The sequence below is a fragment of the Triturus cristatus genome, chromosome 3_1, assembly GCF_964204655.1.
Source record: "Triturus cristatus chromosome 3_1, aTriCri1.1, whole genome shotgun sequence".
Taxonomy (NCBI): Eukaryota; Metazoa; Chordata; class Amphibia; order Caudata; family Salamandridae; genus Triturus; species Triturus cristatus.
This window is the reverse complement of record NC_140583.1, coordinates 728134343-728160866: the sequence shown is the minus strand read 5'-3', so window position 1 is coordinate 728160866 and position 26524 is coordinate 728134343. Positions and strand designations below refer to the sequence as shown.

The 26524-nt window shown below is 45.1% G+C and overlaps 1 protein-coding gene across 5 annotated transcripts in view; it reads left to right on the top strand.

Annotated features, from left to right (window-relative positions):
- The window catches only part of SLC25A22 (solute carrier family 25 member 22), a 357355-nt gene extending 332774 nt beyond the window's left edge, over positions 1-24581 (top strand). For all 5 annotated transcript variants that reach the window (XM_085644868.1, XM_085644871.1, XM_085644869.1 and 2 more), the window contains one exon: positions 18731-24581. In XM_085644868.1, coding sequence (XP_085500994.1) covers positions 18731-18884 — 154 coding nt within the window. In that variant the 3' untranslated portion in view covers positions 18885-24581. The remainder of the gene's footprint in view (positions 1-18730) is intronic.
- Positions 24582-26524: the final 1943 nt, after the last annotated feature.

Below are 26524 nucleotides of genomic sequence, written 5' to 3'. Positions count from 1 at the left end.
CTGGACGACTGGCTGCTCAAAGGCCCTTCGAAGCAGACTACCGTAGAGGCAGTTTCAGCATGCCTAAGTCTATTCTCAAACTTAGGCCTCACTCTCAACCAAAGCAAATCTCAACTGCTCCCTCGTCAAAGGATTCAGTTTCTGGGAGCAATGCTGGACACCAAACAATGCAAGGCATTCTTGTCAGAGGAACGTCAGCTTCGTTTACAAAAGCTAGCACTTTCAATCGCAAGAAGAAGGTCAGTTTCTGTCCGGAGGTTTGCGTCTCTTCTGGGGATGTGTTCATCAACTATAAATCTTGTACCTTTAGCACGGCTCCGAATGAGACCTCTGCAGGAACAGTTACATCTACAATGGAAACAGGCCGTGGGGTCGTTCAACGACTCCATCATGATAACACCTCACATGATGGTCTCTCTACATTGGTGGTCACAGATGGAAAACCTGGCGCCGGGCCTCTCTTTTCTAACATCTCCTCCAGAATTCGTGGTAACAACAGACGCCTCCATGGAGGGGTGGGGAGGACATCTCCAAGATTTACAAATTCAGGGACGATGGTCCCAGGAATACCGCCAACAGCATATCAACAGACTGGAGCTTCGCGCCATTTTTCTCACTTTGCAGGCGTTCCTCCCGAGGATTGCAGGGGCCTCAGTGCTGGTCCGGACGGACAACACGACCAGCATGTATTACGTCAACAAACAGGGAGGAACGAGGTCACTGTCCCTTTCGCAGGAAGCTCAGGAACTATGGGAATGGCTTACAACACACAAGATAACCTTACGAGCGGAGCACGTCAGGGGCCTTCACAACACGTTGGCCGACGACCTAAGCAGATCTCTGGCAGGCTGTCACGAATGGGAGATAGAGCAGAAGCAACTAGACAAAATTTTTCAATCATGGGGCAAGCCGGCACTGGATTTGTTTGCTACAAAGGAAAACAAGAAATGCCGATATTACGCAAGCAGATTCCCTCAACAGGGATCAAGAGGAAATGCCCTGTCCATGAGATGGTCAGGGCTTTGTGCGTACGCTTTTCCCCCGATACCACTAATTGCGAAAGTGATCCGCAAAGTGAAGATGGAACATTGCCGCCTCATCCTGATTGCACCCCGTTGGCCAAGGCAATATTGGTTCCAGGAGCTGCTTCTTCTAGCTCACAGCTCCATCCGTCTAATACCAACAATGACAATGTTGACAAGGGAAAGGGGTCAAATACTCCATCCAGATCCACAGTCGCTGCACTTGCACGCATGGCTCCTGATTTCCTAGAATACAAAGATCTAACCATTTCACAGGAATGCCGTGAGATTCTATCTAAATCACGCGCGCAAAGTACTTTAAAAACGTAGCGTTTGCAGTGGAAACGATTTTGTCATTGGTGCGAGGGGAAGGATGTCCATCCTTTACAAGCTCCAGTAGAGCAAATCCTTCCTTATTTGTTATCCCTAGCCAAATCTGGGTTTGCATTCTCATCAATTAAAGTTCATCTTGCGGCTCTATCAAGATTCAGGAAGAGTACTTCTAAGCCTTTGCTCTGTTCCTCTTCATTAATAAAACAATTTATGAAGGGGCTATTCCGTGTTTATCCACCAATTCGTGCACCTCCTCCAGAGTGGGAGTTGAACACAGTTCTAGCTCAATTGATGAAAAGACCGTTTGAGCCTATCCACAAGGCTGAGCTAAAATTTTTAACATGGAAGGTGGCTATTCTTTTGGCTCTTACATCGGCTCGAAGAGTCAGTGAGATTCAAGCGTTCACCATCTCAGAGCCCTTTTTGCAGTTCTCTAAAGACTTTGTTACTCTCAGGACAAATCCACGATTCATCCCTAAAGTTCCGACTCAGTTCCACTTAAATGAGCCAGTAAAACTAAAAGTTTTCTTCCCAAATCCAGCCACTCCATCTGAGCGAGCGTTGCATTCACTGGATGTAAAATGCTGTCTGAAATTTTACTTGCAAAGGACTAAGGACATCAGGCGGTCCAATCAATTGCTCATAGCTAATGGTCAAGCTACACTTGGGTCCTCTGTGACTAAAGCGACTATAGCCAGATGGTTGGCTTCTACAATTCATTTTTGTCATGATAAAGCCAATAAACCGTTACAAAGAAAGGTCAAGGCGCATTCTACTAGAACTATGGCAGCATCTACTGCATTGTTCGCAGGAGTATCCTTGGAAAATATTTGTTGTGCTGCAACGTGGAGGAATGTTCACACATTCACAAAGCACTACTGTCTGCAATCTACTCTGCAGGAAGATACAGCGGTAGGACAGGCCGTCCTTCGACATCTTTTAAACTAAGGTCAGATATTGGTTTTTTCAATTTACTGTTTATAATTGCTATATTTTAAGCTACATTGTCTTTTCTTTGTGTAAGATACATGTTTGGATTTTAAGAGAGGACATCTTATGCCTTCTACTTATCAAATTGCGGGCGTAATTGGGAGTGTTTCAGCAATAGTCTCCCACCATCCGCAAACGACTGTATGCTCTGCATACTGCTTGCTACTCTGATTCAGGCATGTGAATCTATGAAAGATACCCCAATACTGGATAAGAAAACAAGTTACTTACCTGTAACTACAGTTATCCAGTATTGGTATCTTTCATAGATTCACATGCACCCACCCTCCTCCCCGCAGTCATTTTTCTATGTTTGGGATATAAGCTTCCCACTCGTGCTAGGAAAATCTGAGGAGAGCTGGCTCTGCTGAGAGGGTTCTAGAAGGGTGCTGATGTCTGATTGGTTGTTTCCAATTCTTGGGTTATTTTACATAACGAAGTAGATAGGCTTCTAAGATATAAGCCTTAGGGCCTTTTTTCTTTGGGCCTACTACTACTACTACTACTAATTATTTTTTGGCACTACTTTTTTATCTACCGAGACTCCCGCCTCGGCGACGGGGAATGATTCAGGCATGTGAATCTATGAAAGATACCAATACTGGATAACTGTAGTTACAGGTAAGTAACTTGTTTTCATATAGCTCACTTCAATAAAAATGAATGTTTGGTATTTTCTTTCAAATTGAGGATGTATGAATCCAGTATTCTAATTCAAGTTCCTTTGGGTTGTGAGATATGCTTTTTTGGCCCCTTTTGTTGGAATAGTATTAGTTTTGGAATGCATTTTAGTTTTCTGCCAATATATTTATCCATTGATGGTGATTATATGCGCCACCACCTGGATCATAGATCCTGATGGTGTGGCAGGTGGAAAAGAATCCAACCGAGACAGTGCCATTAAAAAGGTTGTTGGAAAGGCTACGAGGGGCCCCCAACAGGGCCCATGGACATCGGATCCCCGTAGCAACATGTACCTGGGGGCATATGCAGTGCCCCCAAACATTAGCACTGTTGTGTGTGCACTGTGTGTCATGTACAACATGGTGCATGGCACATGGTGCACTGACATGCTGCCGCCGTGGCTGATATGGGGTGAAGCCCCCAAACTGGTCCTAGGATGCTTGTTTCCAGTCCAGGGAGGACCTGGCCTGGCAGTTCGGGTTGGACTAGACGTGGGTCCCGTGCACTCCATGCCACTGACGTCAAGCTAGCCTGGCTGATGAGGGGTGATGCCCCCAAACCGGTCCTAGGATGCTTGTTTCAAGTCCAGGGAGGACCTGGCCTGGCAGTTCAGGCTGGACTGTTCCCATGGGGAACAGGGTCAAGACTGATTTGCATATGGCTGGGCTGAACTGGAATGGCATGGGGAGCAAAAAACGATGGATTTAGGCCCAGATATCTGTACTGGGGTGAATGTTTGACATTGTGCAGCATTCTGTCCATCAATTGTTCTTTTTGCATTTGTCACCCCGAGTGGGACGGGTATGCCCAGACGTGGGGTGGGTCCCGTGCTCTCCATGCCACTGGAGTCAAGCTAGTCTGGCTGTTGAGGGTTGATGCCCCGAAACCGGTCCCAGGATGCCTGTTTCCAGTCCAGGGAGGACTTGGCCTGGCAGTTCGGGCTGGACGGTTCCCATGGGGAGCAGGGTCAAGACTGATTTGCATATGGCTGGGTCTGAACTGGAATGGCATGGGAGCAAACAAACGATGGATTTAAGCCCATATCTCTGTACTGAGGTGATTGTTTGACATTGTGGAGCATTCTGTCCGTCAATTGTTCTTTTTGCATTCTTTTTGCGAGAGAAGGACAATATTTTCTGATAGGTACATTCATGATTTGTTCCTGCAGTCAAATAATGTTCCTACGTTCTGTGCTGGATCCTAACACATTAGAATATTTACGTTTTCCCTACTGACTGCTGGTAAAGCCTATGGTTTGCTATTGTTTTTAATTTTTTAGAAATATGCTGTAATATGAAACGGTCTGCTCCTTCTTTGAAAAGGTATCAGGAGGGCAACTACTATTATGCAACCTAAACTTTGCTCAAGAATTTCAGACTGCGCACTCTGTGCAGTATGAGGCTGGCATTAAACACTTTTATTCCCAGTGCAGCGTGGCTGCATGTACTTCAGCTCTTCCTGATATTGTGGTATACACCTAGACTAAATGCCATTCAAACAAAGGAAAAGTAGAGTGAAAGTAATTTTTTATTAATACCTGAATGGGCCAATACAGTGTAACTTTGTTATACAAGTTACCAGCAAGAAAGACTGCCTAACATTATTCTGCTTCTGTTTTGTTGTTTAGGGATGGCAATAAAATATTGTTTCTTCTTCCTTTGCTTTTTTCAGTTTTGTGATCTGTAGCCTAAAGATGCAGGGTTTAGAAGCATGTTTTAGGTCTTATTTAATTATTTTATCAACTGTAGAGAATCCGGAAATATCTAAATCATATCTGATATTTGGTCTACGGTTGATTCTTTAACTGATAGGTAAAATGCCTGGTTTCATAAAAATCTTTCCCAATATGTACCATCACATTTACTCACAGAAAATGGGTGAAATCATTTGATACATCGGCTCCCTTTTCTAGCAAGTCAGTATTGATAGTAGGTGTATTACCAAACACCCCTGGATTTAAACATTCAATGCAAGGTGTAGTGACGGGTAAATGTGAAAAGAGTGCTGTCACCAAGCATCTGAGATAATGGTGAAAACATGACACCAGACTTTTGGAAAACATGGAATGAAGTATCACTTGGAATGCTTCTGCAAAAAGTTCATATCAAGTTCAACAAACATTTGAGTGATATTGTTTGTATTTGCAGTGATTTAGCTACATATATGAAAACGTTGTGTGATGAACTGTCAAAAATCGATACCTGAGCTGAAGTGCCTTCCTGTAAGAGATCCTTGCCACTTGCTAAATGGTATGCTCAAAGCATCTTTACAATCCTCAGAGTTAATGAAGAATGCTATTGACTTTTTAGTCCATGCTGGTAATCCAAACTGTGTAATTTAGCCAGTGGTTCTCAGTCCTAGAATTCTATATTATCCATGTGGCGAACATTTACAGAATATTTACTTAGTGATGATGGCAAAGGCAAGAAATGTGAGGCTCTTCGGTCGCAAATTGATAGTAAAAAAAGTACACTCTACCTCATTCTTAGATTTTTACGGGAAAACATGACTGCTGTAGTGGACATCATCAAAAAACTAGAGTCTGAAAGCACCCTTGTCTACCAAGTGTTCAGCGTTAATTGGTGTAGATGTGAAACATCTGCCTGAGAGTAGGCTGGGCGACACTTTAAGTGACTTTGGCATTGCAACATGTTACATTTTAGAATGCTTTCCATTTGGTAAGCATAGAAATGTTGAGAAGCAATTCAGGAAATTCTATTTTACAATGCATGAGAAATGGTTTGCAATTATTCATAGAAATGTCCTTTCACCAACCATGGCATTTGAAGTCAATGAAGCCTCACTGTGGTACTCTGCATAAGTTTTAGATCCCTTCCGCAAAAGAGAATTGTGGCATCCTGAGATTCTACACCTGTTGCCAGGTGATGGAGAATGTTATGATGTGACTTTGCTCAAAGTTCAGTTAGAGCCTTGGCTAGATCTTTGTAACAGGGTGCTTGTGGATGGGATCCTTTTCCTAGAATAAACCCTATCTTCCTTCAACACTGTGTGCTTGGATTCTTACATTTGGCGACAGAGGATGGCTCTACTTTTCTAGGAAAAATCAAGAAGGATCCCAACACTACTCTATAGCATTTTTCTAAGGAAGGTGACATCTAATACATATTTTTCAAAGGTGATTATCTTTCCTATTATTCAACTGTCTGCATGATCTTGACTCAGAAGAAATATATCGAACAGGGTGAAGTGATTCACTTGTGACTTTTTAAGATGGAGCGGTCATGCTGGATTGACATTTTTTCGTGTGGTGCAGGCTGCGAGGTTCAGGATTTCTCATCAAATTGAGACTCCCGATTTATCATCAAGTTGAGACTTTGCCTATATGAGTGTTTTGGAAATTTGAGACGCTGAGTACCCTGGTTCTGGTCAGCTACAGGCAGTTGTTTACAGCCTCTGTAAATATTTTAAGTGTCAGCGCATTGTGCTGCAGCGTGTGGAGATCGCGACTTGCTGTGTTTTGTTTGCTCGCTTTTCCCCATACCATTTTGGAGATTGCTAGCTACCGTGATTGTGAGGCATATTTTAAACTTGATGGCTACCATGACTGTGAGGCATTTTTTAAACTCGAAGAAAATTGTTATGATGGCTCACATTCCTAGCTGCCTTTGTGCTGCTCGAGGATGATTACGCTCCAGAATCCAGGTCTTTTGCTGACAAGCGTGTCTTCTCCATACTGTGACGTGCGCCTTGTCATTGACGTCTAGACGCTTCTTACGCAAGTGCTCGCTAAGTGGCAGCCATTTTGGATGTGCCGGCGGTTATCTGGATACTGGTAACAACGCTGGCACAACACGTTCTTGGTTGCCTGGATACCGCTATCTACGCTGGGGCAACGTGTTACACTCGGCGTGTCATCTCAGTGATACGCACACTTTATTCTAAGAAAATTAATAAAGGGTTTCCGCGTGCCACATCAGTGACACGCTCACTTTGTAATACATTTATTTTCAGAGACACGCACACTTTCAAGGAGAAGGAATTTTATCTGCGTGTCATCTCTATGATACGCACACTATAGTTCAAGAAAATTAATGAAGGGTTTGGCGTGTTACATCAGTGACACGCTCACTTCTTGATAACTCTTTTGCAATTTCATTTTCAGTGATTTATAATAATAACTCTACACAACATTTGTAGGTCATTAGACTTTATTGTTAGGTATTGTTAATTTAAAATAAGCATTTACTAGGTTTACATTTTATGCTACAGTAATATCTACTTTGGAGCTTTCTTTTATTTGATAGCATGTTTTGTGTGTATATAATGTCATTGTGGTAGTGTTATTCTTACAATTTTTTTTTTAATTTACAACTCTGTTAAAAGAGGGTGTTTATATATTTAAAAAAGAAAAACGCCACAATGCAAAATGTGACTGCACCTCCGTTCTTTTTGTCATCACCGGGAGATCCACCAATAAAATGGCAAAAATGGCGCAAAGTCTTTGAAAGGTATGCCAGAGCATGTGGATCCTCCTTAAGTGCTGAGAGAAAGACGGATTTGTTACTACATTGCCTGGGATCGGAAGGTCAAGAATTCTTTGACCATCTTCCGGAGTTTGATGACCATAACCTCAATGAGTATGAAATATGCATAGCTAAATTGGATAAACATTACTTACCAAAAGTCAGTACCATTCTTGAGAGATACCACTTCGGTCGCAGATCTCAGTTAGATGGTGAAACTGTTGAAAATTATGTTACTTCTCTCAGGAAATTGGCATCATCATGTAAATTTGGTTCTACTCTTGACGAAAGAATGAAAAATTTCCTAGCTAACGTAACGGAAAGTTTCAATTCTATTAAGGACTCGGAAGCGAGGATTATGCCTTCTTCCTTCACTTTATTCCACAGCAGCATGAAGGCAAACAAAAGACTACATTTCCCATGAACCATAGGGAAAGAGTAGTCAAAGAAGACAACATGGCAACAACCAATCAACAGAGAGCATCAACGTCCAATCCACAGCGAGAGTGTCCCACATAGTCCTTTGCTAGTGTCCTCTCTTCCTCTTTCGGAGCGCGACAACAGCTGATCCGCACTCTTCAAATATCCTGTTTTTGAGCGTCTGAACCTGCAAATAACAGAGACGTATTACTCCAGGAAACACAATGGAACCCTGTTACGGAGCAAGACAGGTTACACACGTCCGTAAAGCGTCAATCAACACTGGAAAACGTCTACTTACTGTCATACGGGGAGGGATCTCCTCCAGGAGTGACGGGCGGGATAATCCTCGCCTCCGAGTCCTTAATAGAATTGAAACTTTCCGTTACGTTAGCTAGGAAATTTTTCATTCTATGTCAGGACTGGAGGCGAGGATTATGCTTGTTCAAAGCTTGCCCACAACCAGCTGAGCTATATTCAGGACTGGCTTGAAATAGAACCTCTTAAACGTAGAGTCCGAGGACCAATCTGCAGCATTGAGGATATCCTCAAGGCGCGCACCCAGGCCAAACGCCTTCGACGCCATTGCTCCGCGAGCAGAGTGCGCTCCAAAGTCCCGAAGGCTTATTCCAGCCTCCTGCATCCCCCACCGGACCCATCTGGCAATGGTGGGTGAGGAAACCGCTTTAAAGGGTTTCCGAAGTGCAATGAGCAACTGGCGTTCTCCTGGGGGACGGAACTCTTCCGTCATCTCCTCGTAAGCTTTTAGGCACTTAACCACACATAACTTTGGTGAGTCCGGGAACGCCGGGTACGAGATTATCCTAGTATGGCACTTAGTACGCCGTAAAAGGGTGAAGGTTACCCCGTCAGGGGTGAACATCCTTCCGGAAATATCCAGGGCCCGCACATCCGATACTCTCCTGCAAGAGATCAAACAAAGGAGCATTGCCAATTTTGATGAAAGCTCCTTCCGAGAAAGAAACCGGTTAGGCTGCCAAGAGAGAAAAAGATTAAGGACCAGATTCACGTCCCACAAAGCGGAGTAACGAGGTTCCGGAGGTAAAGAAAGCCTCACTCCTCGAAGCAACCTGCAAACCGAGGGGTGTTCCCCTATAGGCGTTCCATTAACCGGGGTGTGGCCCGACGAAATAGCCGACCTAAAGGTATTAATGGACCGGTAGGCCAAACCCTCAGAAGCTAGTTGGGCCAAAAAATTCACCACTTGAACCACGTCTGCGCCCAAGGGATCGTAACCCCGTCGCATACACCAATTGGCCCACCGGTTCCACGCGGACTTGTATCTTTTAACTGTGCTGTCTGCCCAGGCCTTTGAAATGAGGCTCTCAGCCGCTCGCGAAAGTCCTGGGGTTTCCCATCTACCCCGGAAATCCGCCACACCATGAGAAACAGTGATCCTGCTGACACTAGCGGGTGAGGTCCCCCGTCGGGATTCGTGAGAAGAGTGGGAAATTGGGGGAGTAGGATTGGAAAATCCCAGGAAAGTTCCAGAAGAACTGGAAACCACACTTGGGACCTCCATAGGGGAGTGACCACCACCAGGTCTGCTTCCTGCCTGCGAACTTGCGCCGAAGAGCGCGTGATCATTGCGAACAGGGGAACACGTACCCCCGCTCCACGCTCCAATCCTGCAGGAACGCGTCCGTGGCTGCCGCCAACGGATCCGGTCTCCAACTGAAAAACCGAGGAATCTGGTGGTCCAGTCTGGACGCAAACAGATCCGCTGAAAACGGTCCCCACAGCTCGTTCAGAGCCACAAATATGCCCGAGTCCAACATCCACATGCTGGAGTCCCGGAAATGGCGGGATTGGAAGTCCGCCTGCAAATTGTCTCGACCGGGGAGATACTCTGCCGTGACTGAGATCTGGCTGTCCAGGCAATACTGCCAGAAACTTGCCGCTAGGTCCGAGAGAGCTTTGGACCTGGTTCCCCCCAGATGGTTTACATATCTGACTGCGGAAATGTTGTCCATTTTGAGCAGAACACACGACCGCACCAAGTCTTTCGTCCAGCACCGTACAGCAAACGAACCTGCCAGACAATTTATGTGTAACTTCTGTTCGTCTGGAGACCACAAACCTCCTGTGGTTAACTCCCCGCAGCGTGCACCCCAGCCCAACCGGCTGGCGTCTGATTCGATTACCAGATCCGGGGCGGACCCGAAAATCGCTCGGCCATTCCAGGCCTCCATATGGTCCAGCCAGCAATGGATCTCGGCATTCACCTCTGGGGTGAGAGCCACCGTGTGCAAATAAGGGAAACCTTTCCTCAGAAAGTAAGCCTTGAGGCGCTGTAAAGCCCGGTAATGAAGCGGGCCTGGAAATATGGCCTGAATGGAGGCCGACAGGAGACCGACCACACGGGCGAGCTGACGGAGGGAGATTCTATGCCTGGCCAGGACACGACACAACTCGTGCCTGATCTTGGAGATCTTCTTGGCCGGAAGGCTGAGAGTGGACGACGGTGAGTCGATCACGAATCCCAGAAAGGTAAGCGACTGGGTCGGATGTAAGAGAGATTTGTTCTGGTTGATGACAAACCCAAGATCTTGAAGGAGGTTCACCGCCATCCGGAGCTGGACTTCCAGTTTGCGCGGGCAAGAGGCCATCAAAAGGAGGTCGTCCAAGTACACGATCATCCTGACACCTCTTGCCCTCAAAAACTCCACCACCGGTTTGAGAACCTTGGTGAAGCACCACGGGGCGGACGAGAGGCCGAACGGGAGGGACGCAAACTCGTAAACCCGGTCGCGCCAGGAGAACTGGAGAAACCGCCTGTGCGGAGGAAAAATCGGGATCACCAGGTAGGCGTCCTTGAGGTCCAGGCGAACCATCCAGTCGCAGGGTCGTAAAACATCCCTCAGGAGGTGAATCCCTCCATTTTGAAATGGCTGTAAACCAGCCATTCGTTGAACTCGCTTAAATTGATGACGGGCTTCTTGCCGCCGTCTGCTTTGTCCACTAAGAAGATATTGCTCGAAAAACCTCTGGAATGGCGGATGGCGGGAAGAATGGCGCCCCTTAGTAGGAGGGATGCGACCTCCTCGTCCACTAGGGTGACGTCCGGAGCTGAAAACTGAATGAGACGGGGACTTGCCCGCTGAACCGGGAACCCTGTGAATTCTATATGGAACCCCCTCACTGTTTGGAGAACCCAAGCATCGTGTGTTAGGGACAACCAAGCCTGAAAATGACTTTGCAACCGCCCCCCTATCTTTGATGGGGAAAAAATTAGAAGACTCACCGGAGTTGGAGGCGGTGGATCCACCGCGGAATCCTCTTCCCTGCTGGTGACCTCGACCGGCCGAGCGGCCCCTGCCTCGACCGGCCCCGCGAAAAACACGGGGAAAAACCTTCTTGATGGTGGATTGTGCCCTATCGAGGGAAGTGAAGGCATTCACGAACTTGCCCAGTTCCTTCACGAAAGGCTCCCCAAACAGGCCACCCTGAGCCACGGCGCCAGCCTCGGAATCCGCTAGGTCTCCTAATTTGGGATCAATCTTTATGAGGAGAGACCTGCGGCGCTCGGTAGAAAGAGCGCAATTGGCATTGCCCAGAAATATGACCACCCTTTGAGCCCAGTTGGAGAGGGTTTCCGGGGAAATAATAGAGCCTGACTCCTTGGCCTCTTCAGCCATATCTAAAATCTTGGTAGCCGGTCCTAAGGCATCCAGGAGCTTGTCCTGGCAGGCCCTCCAGGACCTATCAATCCCTTTTTTGGGGTCTCGGATGAATTTTTGTAAAAAGGTGAACATCCTGGGGTCAGTTTCGGGGGTGAGAGCTACCTTACCCTCCAGTGAGGGCCGAGGGCACTCCGCCCGCAAGCAATTACGGGCTTCCTTTTCTAAGGGCCGACGGTTGTGCTCCGCCACATAAGCCGCCACCTTATTCCCGGGGACCCACTCCGAAGAGCGGGGATGAACAATTTCATTCGGATCCAACATGTCTGAGGTAATCGAGGGGGGAACAGTAGGGCGAGAAGGAAGCCACGGCCTGGAAGGGCCGGGATCTAAGTCTAGATCGCCTGACGTACCCTGATCCACATCCCTAGGGGCAGGAGGGGGGAAACGACCCTTGGCTGTACCGTCTGATTGTCGAGGAAAGCTTGTCGCAACCGCTCAAAAGCGTCGCAACACACTCCAGGCACCCGAGGGCGCTTACTCGGAAGGGAACCTGTGGGAAGGGGAACCGAGGGAGTAGGTAGGGCATCTTGGGAACCCATGCGGTGTTCCAGGCGAGAAAACGCCTCATTTATCTGGCGCGAAAGCCTGTCTTCAAGGAGAGAAATAACCTGACCCACGGCTTGGTAAATGCAGGAATCTACTGCATCATAAAATGCATCCCCCCAGGGCATCTCCGCAAGAGGGTCTTCCTCTTCCGGGAATTGGTCGTAATACTCCATGAGCAAAGATAGCGGAGTGGCAACGTAACAGCCCGTGAACAGGCCTTGAACAAGAGGCTGGGTGTCAGCCAAATCAGTTGCGCAGCTGAAGAGCCGCCATATTACAGGGAAACAAGCCCCCAGGGACCACTGCTGGCGACAAGAAAAATATACAAAATTACACACACCCCTATGCCAAGAGGTGCTCACCGGTCTGGGCTGGGTCCCTTTAAGAATCCATGGGCAGGGAAATGTACAAGACCTCTAACGAGGCGTTCTGTGAGCAGGATACCAGACTCTGTTCGTCAACTGCTCTTTGGGCGAACAGAGTGTAATGCGTCAAATACAGCCGATCGCAGGTTAACTTCACCGCCGATCGCCGGTACAGGCCCTCAAGCGGGCGTATGCCTCAGACCGGGCTCTTAGGGAATGGTGCGCGCGGTGTTTGAATTCTCTGAAGAGAATCAAACCCCGCGACGCGCCCTCCGTGACCATCTGCGCCCTCTAGGGGTGGGAGGACCAAGAGCAAGCCAGCGCCGCGCCACGTAGGGGCAAGGAGAAACTCGACCCCGCGGCATCCGTAAATAAACTAACAAATGCGCCGGAGCGCGGAACGACAACGAGTTACCACGACAAGCTTAGAAAAATGTGAGGAGGAAACAGCGCCGATGCGCGACTATCACACATGAAGTAACAAACTTCTCACAGCAATACCAATAAAGTAACAGCAATCACAAGAGCATCTACGTGAAACAATTATCACATGAAACGCTAGCATTGAATTTCCACAAGAACCCTTTAAGCACTACACAGAGAAAAAGAACTGAAGGGTACTTATCTTGCTGCGGAGCAGCGCAGAAAGAGGAAGAGAGGACACTAGCAAAGGACTATGTGGAACACTCTCGCTGTGGATTGGACGTTGATGCTCTCTGTTGATTGGTTGTTGCCATGTTGTCTTTTTTGACTACTCTTTCCCTATGGTTTATGGGAAATGTAGTCTTTTGTTTACCTTCATGCTGCTGTGGAATAAAGTGAAGGAAGAAGGCATAATCCTCGCCTCCAGTCCTGACATAGAATTAGAGACCAGTTTATGCTAGGTTGTAGCATTGATCGGGTCAGGGAAGAGTTATGGCAAAAAGATGAACCTACTTTAGACGATGTAGTGGTTAGTGCAAAAAGAATTGAACATTCTTTAACCCCTTCAGCGCGGCGCGGATTTCCGCACCACGCTGAAGGTTCCGTGCGCGGGCGGGGCCATGACGGAACGGTTCCGTCATGCGCACAGCGCAACCGACGTGCATGACGGAACCGTTCCGTCATGCGCGTCGAAGGGGTTAAAATGTGTTGACGTGATTAAGAAATACTGAAAGAAAAAAGAAAAATTCGATACAACTTGTTAAACAAAATGCGAAGAAAATTAATGGACAAAAAGAATTTAAAAAGAAAAGAACGTTTTCTGAAGGCAATACTAAATTCAGTTTATCTCAAGCAAAATGTTTCCGCCTTGGTTAGTTAGGTCATTTGGCAAATGACAAACAATGTCCAGGTTGGAAAGCTACTTGTAGTAAATGTAAAAGAAAAGGTAATTTTACGGTTGCTTGTAAAGGTAAAATTACAAAGGGAAGGTTAGCGAAGTATATTATGATGTTAATGATACATATGAATCTTGTGATCCGGTGGATTGTGGTCAAATTCAAGTTCAAGTTGTCCAAAACGAAGGAAACAAGAATTGTTCCACGGATGAAATTTTTGTCGATGGGAAACCAACAAATGTTCTCTTTGATCCTGGTGCTAAAATCACCATAATATCAAAAGAGTTCTATCTCAAAGAAATCAGAGAAAACCAAGGTTTATTCCCCTGATCTTAGATCTTTTGCTTACGGTGGTGAGCCAATTAAACTATTTGGTTATTTCTGGGGATTGCTTGATTACAAGAACAGATTAACCAATGCGAAAATATATATCACAGAGGGGTGATATTAAGTTGGTTCCACCAGAGAGATCCTGGTGTGATTTTAGACCCGAATGCTTCTCCACCCATTTTACTGAAAGAGAATTTTAATCCTAAATCCATCGCTGCCATAGATAGTGATAAAGACAACACTTTTACACAAATGTTAAAAGAAAAGTTTCCAAGAGTATTTTGTGAGACTCTAGGCTGTTTACAAAACTATATTCATCACATTTGTTTAATTGATGGTGCTAAACCGATTTGTTGTAAAGTACGAAATGTCCCTGTAGCAGTCAGAGAACAGGTACAAACACAATTGGAATGCTTAAAAAGAAATGGACTCATTGAAGAAGTTGAGGCAATGGCTTGCTCCAGCTGTAGCCGCAAAAAAGGCTGATGGCTCTCTTCGGCTTTGTGTGGACCATAGAGAGTTAAACAAGAATGTCGTGATGGACAAGTACCCTAAAATTGCTGATATGTTAATGCTATTAAAAGGAGCAAAGGTTTTTAGCACAATAGACCTGAGATCTGCATACCATCAGATCAGATCAGATTAGATGAGGATTCTAAAGATCTGACAGCGTTTGTTACCCCTTTTGGCACGTATCGTTTTGTAAGACTACCTTTTGGGTTGGTTTTGGAGGCCTCGGTTTTCCAGAGGGCGTTGAAGATTGTTTTGAAAGAGCTTCCTGGTGTAAGAGTTTATCAGGATGATATCTTGGTTTTTGGGTTGAATGACAAGGAGCATGAGTTAAGGCTGATGGGTGTGTTAGGCAGGCTTGATGAATTTGGACTAACTGTCAAAATTGAGAAGTGCAAGTTTAAAAGAAAATCTATTGATTATCTGGGTCATACGATCTCTGAGGGTGGTGTTTCGCTGAAGGAAAATTTAGTGATTGCGATACAGAAAATGCCTTCCCCTACTAACAAGGAGGAGTTGATTAGTTTTTTAGGAATGGCTGAATATTATAGTAAATGTATTCAAGATTTTGCTTCACTATGTGTTTCTATGAGAGCATTGTTGCGTAAAGGATGTGAGTTTATTTGGGATGATAAGTGTGAAAGAGAATTTTGCATCCTTAAGGAAAAGTTAAGTTTGGCACCGAAATTGAGCAGTTTGGATCCAGACAAGAAATCCATCTTAATAACTGATGCCAGCATGAAGGGTCTAGGAGCTGTTCTTCTACAAAGAAACAATGGACATGATGAAGTGATACTCTTTTTGTCTAGGAGTTTGAGAGGAGCTGAAATGCGATACTCAGTGGTAGAGAGAGAAGCTCTTGCTGTTTATTGGTCGGTAAAGAAGTTGAAAAATCTGTTGTGGGGAGGTGTATTTGAGGTTAGAACAGACCACAAACCTGTGTGTGAAATGTTTAAGAAAAGGGGCATTGATGCTGTCTCCAGTAGAATCACAAAGTGGGTGGTGGCACTACAAGACTATGATTTTGAGATAAAATACTTACCCAGCGTAGAGAATAAAGTAGCAGATGCCTTATCTCGCCTAGTTGTTGAAGACGATGTTGGTCCTGATGATGAGTGTGAACAGGATGGAGAAATGGTATGCATCATTGAGGGATGCATCATTGAGAAAGAAAGATGGTTAAAAGCCTTAGGTGATGATAATGATCTATTAAAGGTTCTAGAGTGTATCAAAACAGGTTGGAATGTCAAACCCAAAGATGATGAAAATGTGGATAAATTCTGGCATGTGAGGGATCAATTTTCTAAACAAAATGGCTTACTTGTCAGGGGATTGAGACTTATTCCTCCCACTTCTCTTAGAGAAGAGCTTATTTCTTTAGCACACGATGGTCATCTGGGAATTTCCAAGACTTAAGGAATTGTTAAGATTGTCCTATTGGTGGCCAGGAATGGATTTACAGGTGGAACGGAAGATTAGGGATTGTATGCAGTGTGCTTTGAGTGAAAGAGTGGTAAAGCCCAAGGTACAACCCATGGTTATAAGAGACCGTCCTGATGTTCCATGGAACGAAGTTGTCCTAGACATTGTTGGCCCCATTCGATCTTCTGGCACAGAATGGTATTTACTCGTTCTTGTTGATTTCTTCTCAAGGTGGCCTGAAATAGCAAATAACGCAAGGGATTGAAATTAAGCATGTCAAAGTTTTTCTGGAGAAACTCATTGCTAGAGAGGGCATACCTAACGTTATTCTCACAGACAATGGTGTGCAATTGGTCTCCAGGGAGATGGAAGAGTTTTTATCTACAAATGGCATTAAGCATAAGAAGTCTTCATTATATCACGCAGAGACCAGTGGATTAGTTGAGCGCTTTAATCGTGTGCTCAAAGAAACAATTGAAATAGCCAAGTCTGCAAGGTTGGATTGGCGTACGGTTGTCTCCCCATGCCGTCACCAAAAGAACTCCATTTGAGTTGTTTAGAGGCCGGTTTGCAAACACTCTTGTTACACCTTCTTGGGTAAATGAAATGCAACCTGATCGACTTATTGAGAACGAAAGGAGTGATTGGAGGTTAGCGGAGTCTAAGAGAATTGATGCTAGGAAAAAGCTTCATGATATAAAGAAATGTGTAAAGAAAACTATTGTGAAAGTTGGGGACTGGGTATTGATAAAAAAAAACATGCAAGCGTAAGTCATCTGAAGCATTTTTGAAACCTATTCGAGTCATTAGATTTTCAACAATGCCATCAAGACTGCTGACCACCGCATTTGGAATTTGAACATGGTGGTAGTGGTTAGAAAGGATTTTGTTCGTGAATCTAAGGAATATTCTGAAGAGTTGGATGACGCCTCTAGTGTTCCACATGGCATCCGGCAGTCCTCAAGAGTTTCATCTCCTCCAAGCCACTTAAAAGAGTTTGTTAAGTAAATTTAGGCTTTTATTTCCTCCCTATTGTAATTGTATCTTATTTAGTTTTCTTAAATTGTAAAGAAGGGAGATCCGTGGCATCCTGAGATTCTACACCTGTTGCCAGGTGATATAGAATGTTTTGATGTGACTTTGCTCAGAGTTCAGTTAGAGCCTTGACTAGATCTTTGTAACAGGGTGCATGTGGATGGGATCCTTTTCCTAGAATAAACCCTATCTTCCTTCAACACTGTGTGCTTGGATTCTTACAAGAATTTTCTCTGAACTTTGAAAAGTACTGCTTCATTTTTGACCACTTCGATAACTCTGAGGGTAAGTGTGCCCAGTTCAATGCATATGTTTCTGAACCTGACCCAGAGAATCCCAATCTTCAGGTGCACCAGTATTGGCATGGAAAGCTATGTCAGTGGCCAGAGTTAGCAAATTGTGTACTGGCTGTTTTGGAGTTGCCCGTCTCAAGTGCCAATGCTGAGAGGGCCTTTTCACAGATAAAAGTTTACATAGGAAGGAAAGAGCGAGTGCGCATGACCAAACAGTCACAGAAGAAGTATTGTATGGTGTACTACAATAAGTTTGATTTTTAAAACTTTATTTGAACCTCACATACTCTCTACGTACACTGTCTATGTACCATGCACCATCAGTGCAGAAAGCAAGCAATATGAAAAGCAAAACATTCCATAAACACTGGGAAAAAACTGTTTCTGTTGTTTTTAATGGCGCGAAAATGTGTAACCACTGATAACCACGGTTTTTTAAGGTATTGAAAAGACTGAAAAAACCCCACCAGAATTTACAAAAAATTAAACTGAAAACAGGAAATCCTAAATACACCTAAAGACCTTTGTAATACCTGTGCCTTAGTCTTATCTCTCTGTGTTCTTGCTATGTTGGGTATCACTACTACCATTGTGAGTTCAACAACATATTTGACCTTTGTGCTGGACATCGGCGTTTTATTTCAGGTTCGTATAGAACAAAAAGGTCCATTATGCCTTGTGGATAATTGAACAGACACCCAAAGACTACCCTTTTGCCTTTGAGGGAGGTGATTAGTTGGTTCTGCAGCAATCCTAGTTGCGAGTACTAGAGAATGGGACTGGATTGTGCCTACTTTGTGCGCCTTACATCGGCTCCCCCTCGAGTTCCAGGCCCAGTTTACAGTGTGGTGTCTAGTTTACCAGGCTGTGTGTGGTTCTGATTTACACATTTTAAATGGATAAAAAGTAGTGTTTCCAGGAGGACCTAGTTTTGATCGTAGTAAGGACTCCTTCCTTCAGATTGGTCCGTAGTGCCAATGCGTCTCATCTGGGTTTCTCCATAAAGACCATAATGACGATTCTTTTCATGTTTCTCTTGGTCTGTCCCCTTCACTGAAGGGTTCTGGCCATGAATTAAAATCGTGTTTTAATTGCTTTTTGTAAATTGGCTTGATTGTTTTTTGGGATGTTGTCTCCTTTTAGATTTTATCGCGCCCCGTTGATGTGCCTTTTTAAAAGTTGAATTTTTATTTTATAATTTTCATCATAGGTTTGCTTGCAATACTTTTTAAAATTTGATTGATCGTGTTTCTATTTTGTCTCCTTTCTGCAGGAAAATCTGGAAGCATGAGGGTCCTAAAGCTTTCCTGAAGGGGGCATACTGCCGGGCGCTGGTCATCGCCCCACTCTTCGGGATTGCACAAGTTATCTACTTCATAGGAATTGGGGAGTTCCTCCTAGACTTTCTCCCGAAACGCCGCGATTAACTGCCCTGCACTTTACTGGATGCCTCATTGCGAGTACTGGCCGCATGGAAGAGCTCAAGCACAAGGGGCAGGAGCAGGCTGGAGGGACCCGGTGACCAAGCGCCCTCACTTCATGCCATCTCCTTACCTTTTAAATGTGACAGGACCATGCAGACAGGCCTTATCCACAGTAAGCCACAGAGGACTAAAGGCAGCTCCTCCATGTCCAATGTCTCAGAGCCCTGGCCACAGTTTGTACCTTTCGTCATACAGCCAAATGCTTTATATGTCCCAATGCATCACATGTAGTCACTCCCTTGTACACGTAACCTGTTCTCACATATTCCCCCTTCCTTCACAAGTCACAAGGTCTCTCATACAGTCCTTGCACTATACACGTGTTAAATTCCCTCATACAACCTCTTTCCTTATATGTCACAGACCTGACGCACTGCTTGCTTTTATATGTTGCCTGGCCTCTCATGCAGTCCATGTTCTTTATACGTTATGAGTTTCACGCAGTCCCAGCTCCATATATGTTTTGCACATGCGGCCCCTTTGTTTATTTTTTATGGGACCTCACAAATTTGCACAGTTCCTTTCTTTGTCACAGGGCCTCACACACAGCCCATGCCCCCATACGTCACAAGGCTCAGAAGCAGCCCAAGCCCCTTACATGTCCCAAGTCTCACAGACACCCATGTATTTACATATGTATGTCATAAGACTACTATTTGGCCCTCTTTACTTTGCCACAAGGCCTCAAACATACTCCCAGTCCTGTGTATGTTGCAGGGTCTCACATACTCACGACCAGCCTTCTTTTTTGTCACGGGACCACACGCACTGTCTTTTCCATTATGTCACACAGTTCCCAACCCTTTGTCGCATGACTGACGATATATAGTCCCTCACACTGAGTCCCCTTCTTTGTCAAAAGGCCTGATACACATTCCCTGCACCTAATAGTTTCCTACTGTCTCTTCGATTGACAAAGGACCACACATGCATCACTTCCATGCCCAGACAGTATTCCTTGTTTCCTTCACAAGTCACCTCACAAAGTCCCTTTTCTTATTCTGCACCCTCACAGCCTTCTCTGTGTGTTACAAGGCATGACAGACAATCCCAGCCCTGTGTATGTATCTCTGTTGGATACAGCGCCTGTTCCTAATGAACAAGCTTCAGACTGCTTCACACACTATAGCTCAGTGACATAGGAGAAGGGACGTGCTGCGACGGTGGTGAAGAAGAGGACACTGGTTTGTAATATGCCTCTGAAGCTTGAGCACGAACAATTGGCTTGAGACCAAATCCTGAATGGTTTACCTTTCACAATGTTTTGAACGCATTGCCTCCGTAGTGCTTGCTTGCCCTTCGCAGTCGTTGCTTCTGAGCGCTTTGGTATGCACCCATCGATATCCAGCGCTTATGTGGCAGAGGCAGGTGTTTCCCAGTGCCCGTCAAATACCAGAATTGGATGTATGGAGTCTTCAAATGTGCAGTGTCTATGCCCCCTTTTCCCAGCACACATTCCTGCTTCACGCCTGTAGCACTCGTTGCCCGTGGACATGGTACAGTCAGGCCAGAGGGCAGATGGGTAGGGAGGTAAGACCACATACACTTTCTTTAGTTCAGTGTGAATTACTCTGAGCACCTTAACTGGTCTCTTGCCATCATGAATGAACATGTTGTTCAGTGCCAGAGCTTTAAGCACTATGCTCCTCCAAAAGTCATTCTGTTGAGTAGTAGTCTGCAGAAGCCCTGAAGACTGCATGTCCCATGATGCATTTGGCTTAGCATCAACGTGTAGGCCATGCGGATCCCTGGTTGAGGTCTTTTGAAGCACACAAGACAGCACCCCGAGCCGTAGGCCAGGAACATGCACAGAAGAACCGGTGTGACCAAGTTGCCCTTAGTTAGACCAAGTGGTGCAGCTGTGTGTCGGTCCTTCTTCCCAAATGGACACTTAGAACACTACTAGTGGCTGACCGTCTTTCATTAAGGAGGTGATGCTGCATCTCTCTGTAGTAGCTCTGTAATACCACACATGGAAAGCCTGTGAGGACAAGGGGACACTGCCTCAGTAGAAGCCTCTGAGATAGTTTGCTGCTGTCTCCTGACATCAGTTTGAGCTCAATCTGAAGGCAGGTCTTTCCGCTTCAGCTGTGTCTTTGCAAAGCAGGTTTACATGTTGTAAAGATTTCAGATTTTATTTTTAATTTAAAATGTGTATATATTTTGACTTCAACATATGTATTGGAGTATTTTATCGGTCTGATTGGTTCGTTTGTACGATGGGACGTTTCATCGGAATTCTCTCTTTCCAAGGGGGCAGTGTCTGTCACTGGAGCATCTTGTTGGCTAGAATACCCTCCCAGTCCTGCACAGTCAGTGCACAGGCATGCTGCGGGCTTTGTTTGGGACCACTGGCCAGAAAGGGGCAGGAAGGACCTAACCTTATTCGAGGAGAAGGGAAGGACCAGGAGAGGGAAGAATGGGGACATTAAGACAAGGAACACAACTCTTGAGAACACTTAATTACTAATGTTTTGTGAGAGTACCCGCGAAGCGTACCAAAGGCCTGCATGTGAAGTGCAAAATTGAGCAACTCTTAGGAAATCTAGTGCTAAGTCTGGCAACAGCCTTTTTATAAGGGGCTTTAATACGTGTTTTACAATAAATCCTCCTTGCCTTCTGAGCAGGATACCACGCGCCCCCTCCTTAGACTTCATGGCCCTGTTTTTAATTTCCGGGAGAAAACCTCAATTGGCTGTTACATGCCTCGGCTCTACCCATAATGCATGGCACCTGAGATGTATGGATGCATGTTGCCGAAATGGGGACAGGCCAGCAGGTGATTGTTCCTGCCAGCCTCCCCAGCCACCATTTAACAGGACTTAGAGAAAGGAGATTCCAGTGGCGAATGAAGTGTTCCGCTCAGTAGAGCTTGAAACATGTCAAGCAGCACTGACGGGTCTCTCAATGCAGATGGACCTGGCGCTCTACCATGTATTCAGACATCAAATACCACCCTGATGAAGGATACTGTGTCAGCACCACCCACTACTGTGCCAGCCATAAGGCAACGTCTTTTCGCATTTCTTGTGGGTAAAATGGCCTTTAAGAGGTGCCGTATGGCACGTTTTTGCAACATACGACTTTCCCATCCTACTGTTCTCCCCAGAATCTTAAAAAAGCTGGTCTTGAAGGGATACTTGAATTAAAAGTTGGAGGCATTCTGAATAACAGGAATGCCATGCTGACTGTACGCTCATCAAACTTTTTAAACTATCGCTTCACGACTGGCTAGATGACCTCCTGGCCAAATAAAATCTGATTGTTATTCGCAACCGAATTTTAAGAATATTTTTGATTGTAAGCACTTGTTAGATAATTTTTTTCAGTAGAAACTTTCAACAAAAGAAAGATTCACCAGCAAAAATAGTAAATAACCGACCGAGTTAAAGTAATTGATAGCCTGAAATGAAAGAAAAAGTCCACGACTGCCATGTGTGTTAATTGTTCTATTTTATTTGTCTTTACAGTACTCTGCAAACTCTCTTCCACTAGCAATGGACTTCTTCAAGGCAATTACCTTTAGACTAAAATTCCATTTTATTGCATCTCAGAAACAGCTGCCTGTCTAATTTCTCTCTTATCATCTTGAATCAGCTGACATACACTTAGGTTTCTCTCATACAAGAGCGGGCCTCCATTATGCTCTGACCGCAAACAAAAGGCGTACTTATGAGATTGAATGTGCAGAGAGCGATGGCTTGTCTGTTCTCTCAGCAGTGGTTGACTTTCAGGTGACAAAGGGATTAGCCATGTTTCCAGACACTCTGCTGCCTTTGTATCACTAGTGGAGCTTGCCGTCACACCGGGCGTGCATCTGTCTCTGCCCTATGCCTATCAATCTTTCAGAGGCATCGGTCTGCGGGCAAAGAACCTCATTTCCCTCTGTTCAAAAGTATATGGTCTGGTTTGCTGTTGTAGCGTTTGTGGAGTAAGTGGCAGTTTGTGGTGAATGGTCCCTGTGAAGCTAGCCCTCGTGATCAGGGCGTCAGTTGACTTCTGAACTTGACGCACTCCTCTTTGAGACAGTGTTACTTTTTAATTTGTAAAATGCAAACTATTCTAGCTTCTTTAAGGGGGATGCCTTATAACATGGCCAGAGGCATTTGACTTTAATAAAAACAAAAGGATACTACGATGTCTGCGCTCAAGAGACCTACCCCATTTAGGTCACACTCATTCTGCTTTCGTTGAAAGGCCCTCCCTGAGGCCTTCATAGCTCTGTGGAAAGGAGCTTCTTGTCCCTGCCCCTGCTGATCGTTGGCATAAGAAATTCAGTAAGGAACTCTGTTCATCTGCCAGTGCCAGTTTTACGCCTGTCTGTTGCAGTTCCAGACTTCAACGACTTCATTTCTAGTCTTTTCCATGGCATGACTTCCAAGTGACCAGATATCAGGAAGTGAACTCATCTGTTGTTGGCGTCCCTTCCTACGGGCGTCCTCAGTTTTTTCACAAATAAGCAGGGTTTTCTAATCCCTCTGTACCCTGGCATGGGAATTGCAGCCCAGGACCAGGTTACAGACACAGGACTGGGGAACCTTCGAACTCTGCCTTGATTGTCGAAGTTGTAGAAGGGTTTGACGGTGGTCATCACCCATAATCGAGAGGCCACTGGCATCTCTCTACAAAAGCCTGTATTTAATGCCCGCTAACGCTTTAAGGCTTGAAATGGGAGACTAGTGTCCTCAGTGGTTAAAAGAGCTGCTAGTGTAGAAATACCCTGTTTCATAGCTAAAGTATACTTAGGCAGTGTGTTCATTGTTATTAACTGTACATGCCAATGAATGCATCACATTTGTATACAGAATGTTAAATAATCTAGCTGCTCATGAGAATGGGTCTATGCAAAATCTTCGATGTTCTGTGTGCTGATGCTCTCCTGCTGAATGGCCAGGCTCACCCAGACACAGTTTACAGCCTATCTCTGACAGGTGGTTCATCGTGCGACATCCCAGAGGCTGGGTGGAGACTCCTAGAGTAGCCATATTGTCACCACTACTGCTGGTTAAGTGAGGACAAAAGTTCCTCTTTTCCATTTGGTGCGATGCTGAACCAAGGAGTCTGCTTGGCGAGCGAGAGAGAGAGATGTGACTGCCGCAGATGACGAGAAGTCACTGCTGCCAATTTTGTTTCTCCAACAAGCCATGTATCTGCTAGTTGGAACGTGTAAATGCTCTAAGCTTTTTTTTAATTTACAGTATTTTAAAGTGATGTTGTCTTGCGTACCAGTCAATCGTAGCAGAGACACTCACAGGTCCGCCGTTCCAAAATGCAGTTATCTACGTTTTGACTGGCTGGAATATTTTACAGTGAGCATCTGCATTTTAAAACTCGACCAATTTCCGAAATATGCGCTGTTCACTTTATGCGTGCGTGTGTGTATGGTAATGTTTCTTTTTTAACAAAATTTCCAGAACAATCTAACTTATTGCGTTACATGTTAATCTTGAAATCGTAAAATTCCAGACTTGTAAGTGTAGTATGTACTGTATAGTAAATCGTATGTTATTGCTGCAGGGCCCCAGATACATTAAAAACGAGAGGCTTTTTTAGACTGCTGCTTTACAATTAAAAAAAATGTTTTAAACAGTCCAAGTGTAAATTTGTGTAATGTAACGTACAATAAAAAAGTTCAGACAACCTACGTGTTGACATTCCTTTACGTTGTTAACAAGACGCGTGATTTATTCTTGTGCACCCGTTAATTATACACTTCACCTGCTTGTCCACCCCTTTGGTTCTGACGTGTGTCTTCCCTGTCATATGAAGTATCGCTGTTCCTTTCCTGTTCTAGCAGGTTATTGGGTCGAGCATGGGCAGCACATGGGCATGCTGTATCAAGGCATGGACGTGAAGCTCCATCCAGTTTTTTTATTGACCTGTGTCCTTGTCTATTGTAATCTGTGGCTTTTCATCGGTCAATAGGTTTAGTAGTTCCTCCTTAGTACAACTTTTTTGTAACCTCCCATGAGGACGCCCCCTGTTACGTGTGTTGGTGCTCGGTAGATTTTAATTACAGCCTCCGAACACTATTTTGTCAAAGAGCTTTCTCCTGCCTGCTCTTGAGGAAAAGGCCACGCAGCTTTCTCCTAACACATTTGCAATACAATCGGCCTCAAAGTTGCGAGAGTTAAAGCTATTGGCATTGTAAATGACAATGCCTTTTATTTATCTGTGTTTAAAAAACACATAAATAAAAGGCATTGTCATTTACAATGCCAATAGCTCAAACTCTCGTAAATCAGAGACATATTGCATTGCAAATGCTTGTTTGATTTGCACATATGGATGCAACAGGGCCACTGTATGATCTTCTTACAACCCCGCTGTAAGTTATCACAAACTTCAATCATGTAAACTGACTGCTGTCATGCTATGATTATTAATTTTATTTTGTCTCTGTATTGTTTTGATAGAGTCGGTTGCGTCCAGCGGCTGACTTAAAGTGCTTTCACTAGGAGATGAGGGTTACAGGGATCCGGAGGTGGGACTGTCACCTGACAACGTGTACATATACCAATGGCTGTTCATTGGCACCAGGTCAGCAAGGTGGGACGAAGTCCAGTGGTTCGGCAAACAGGATCTTTCAAGGGTTTCTTTAATCGCAGAAAGTTGCCTTCTATGTGAAGGGGTAGGGGAAGCGAGTCTCGAGGAGGGCTCTGTACATGTGGCATTATTACTTCAACACATCTTGTATCTTGCCAAATGAATTGAGAGTCTGTTTTGGTGGCAGCCTTGGGCATCTTACAGGAGCGGCTCCTCTATTAGAGCAGAGGAGCGTCGCCTCACTAAAAAAATGCCATCAGAAAAGTCCCAGAGCTGGAAAGTAAAATGGTAGTAACGTTTATTACCATCTTATTTTTCAGCAACCCGTCCTGAACCAGGTGTCAGGACAGGGCGGGGCCATGGCTGGCGAGTGGCAGCAGCGAGCTGTGCACTTAAATTCAAAGTGTGCATGTCTCTTTGGCTGGCTGTCCTGCAACGGCCAGCCAAACATGCGCATTCAAAACCTCTCTAACCCAACTGAAGAGAAAGCACAGGTTTCCAGTGCTCCTAAGAGCGCTGAGAGAGGCTGCTGTCTCCAATCCTGATGCTTCTCTCATTTTGTTTAACAGCATGAGAGCGGTGCCAGGATTGGTTAGTGCAGTTTCCTTGGTCCCATGTTGGAGCCTCGAGAAGAGAAGACAACACCCTAGCGAGGAGGATGTCTTGCGGTAAGTCAGGAAGGTAAGTCCCATTTTTAAAATTTTATTTTAGGACCACATGTATTTTGCCTGCCTCACCACTCTCCATACATGCCAGCCGCCACTGGCTAATGGTGTGGTGTGGTACCACCAGGTTGGAAAAGGTAGAAGAAGCACGCCTGGCAATGAAGTTCATTTTGCATGAGGTGGAAGATCCTAGATTCAACCTTTTCTTTGGTACAGAGCAAGTCAAGTAACAACATTGCAGGTGCAACACAGTCATTGGCTCTATTGCAAGGATGAGTCATGCCACATGATGTTTCCTTCTTTGAAATTGTCTATCGCCTGTGCTGGTAGGTCCTTGTACATTTGGTCAATCTTGGCAATCACAACAGCTAG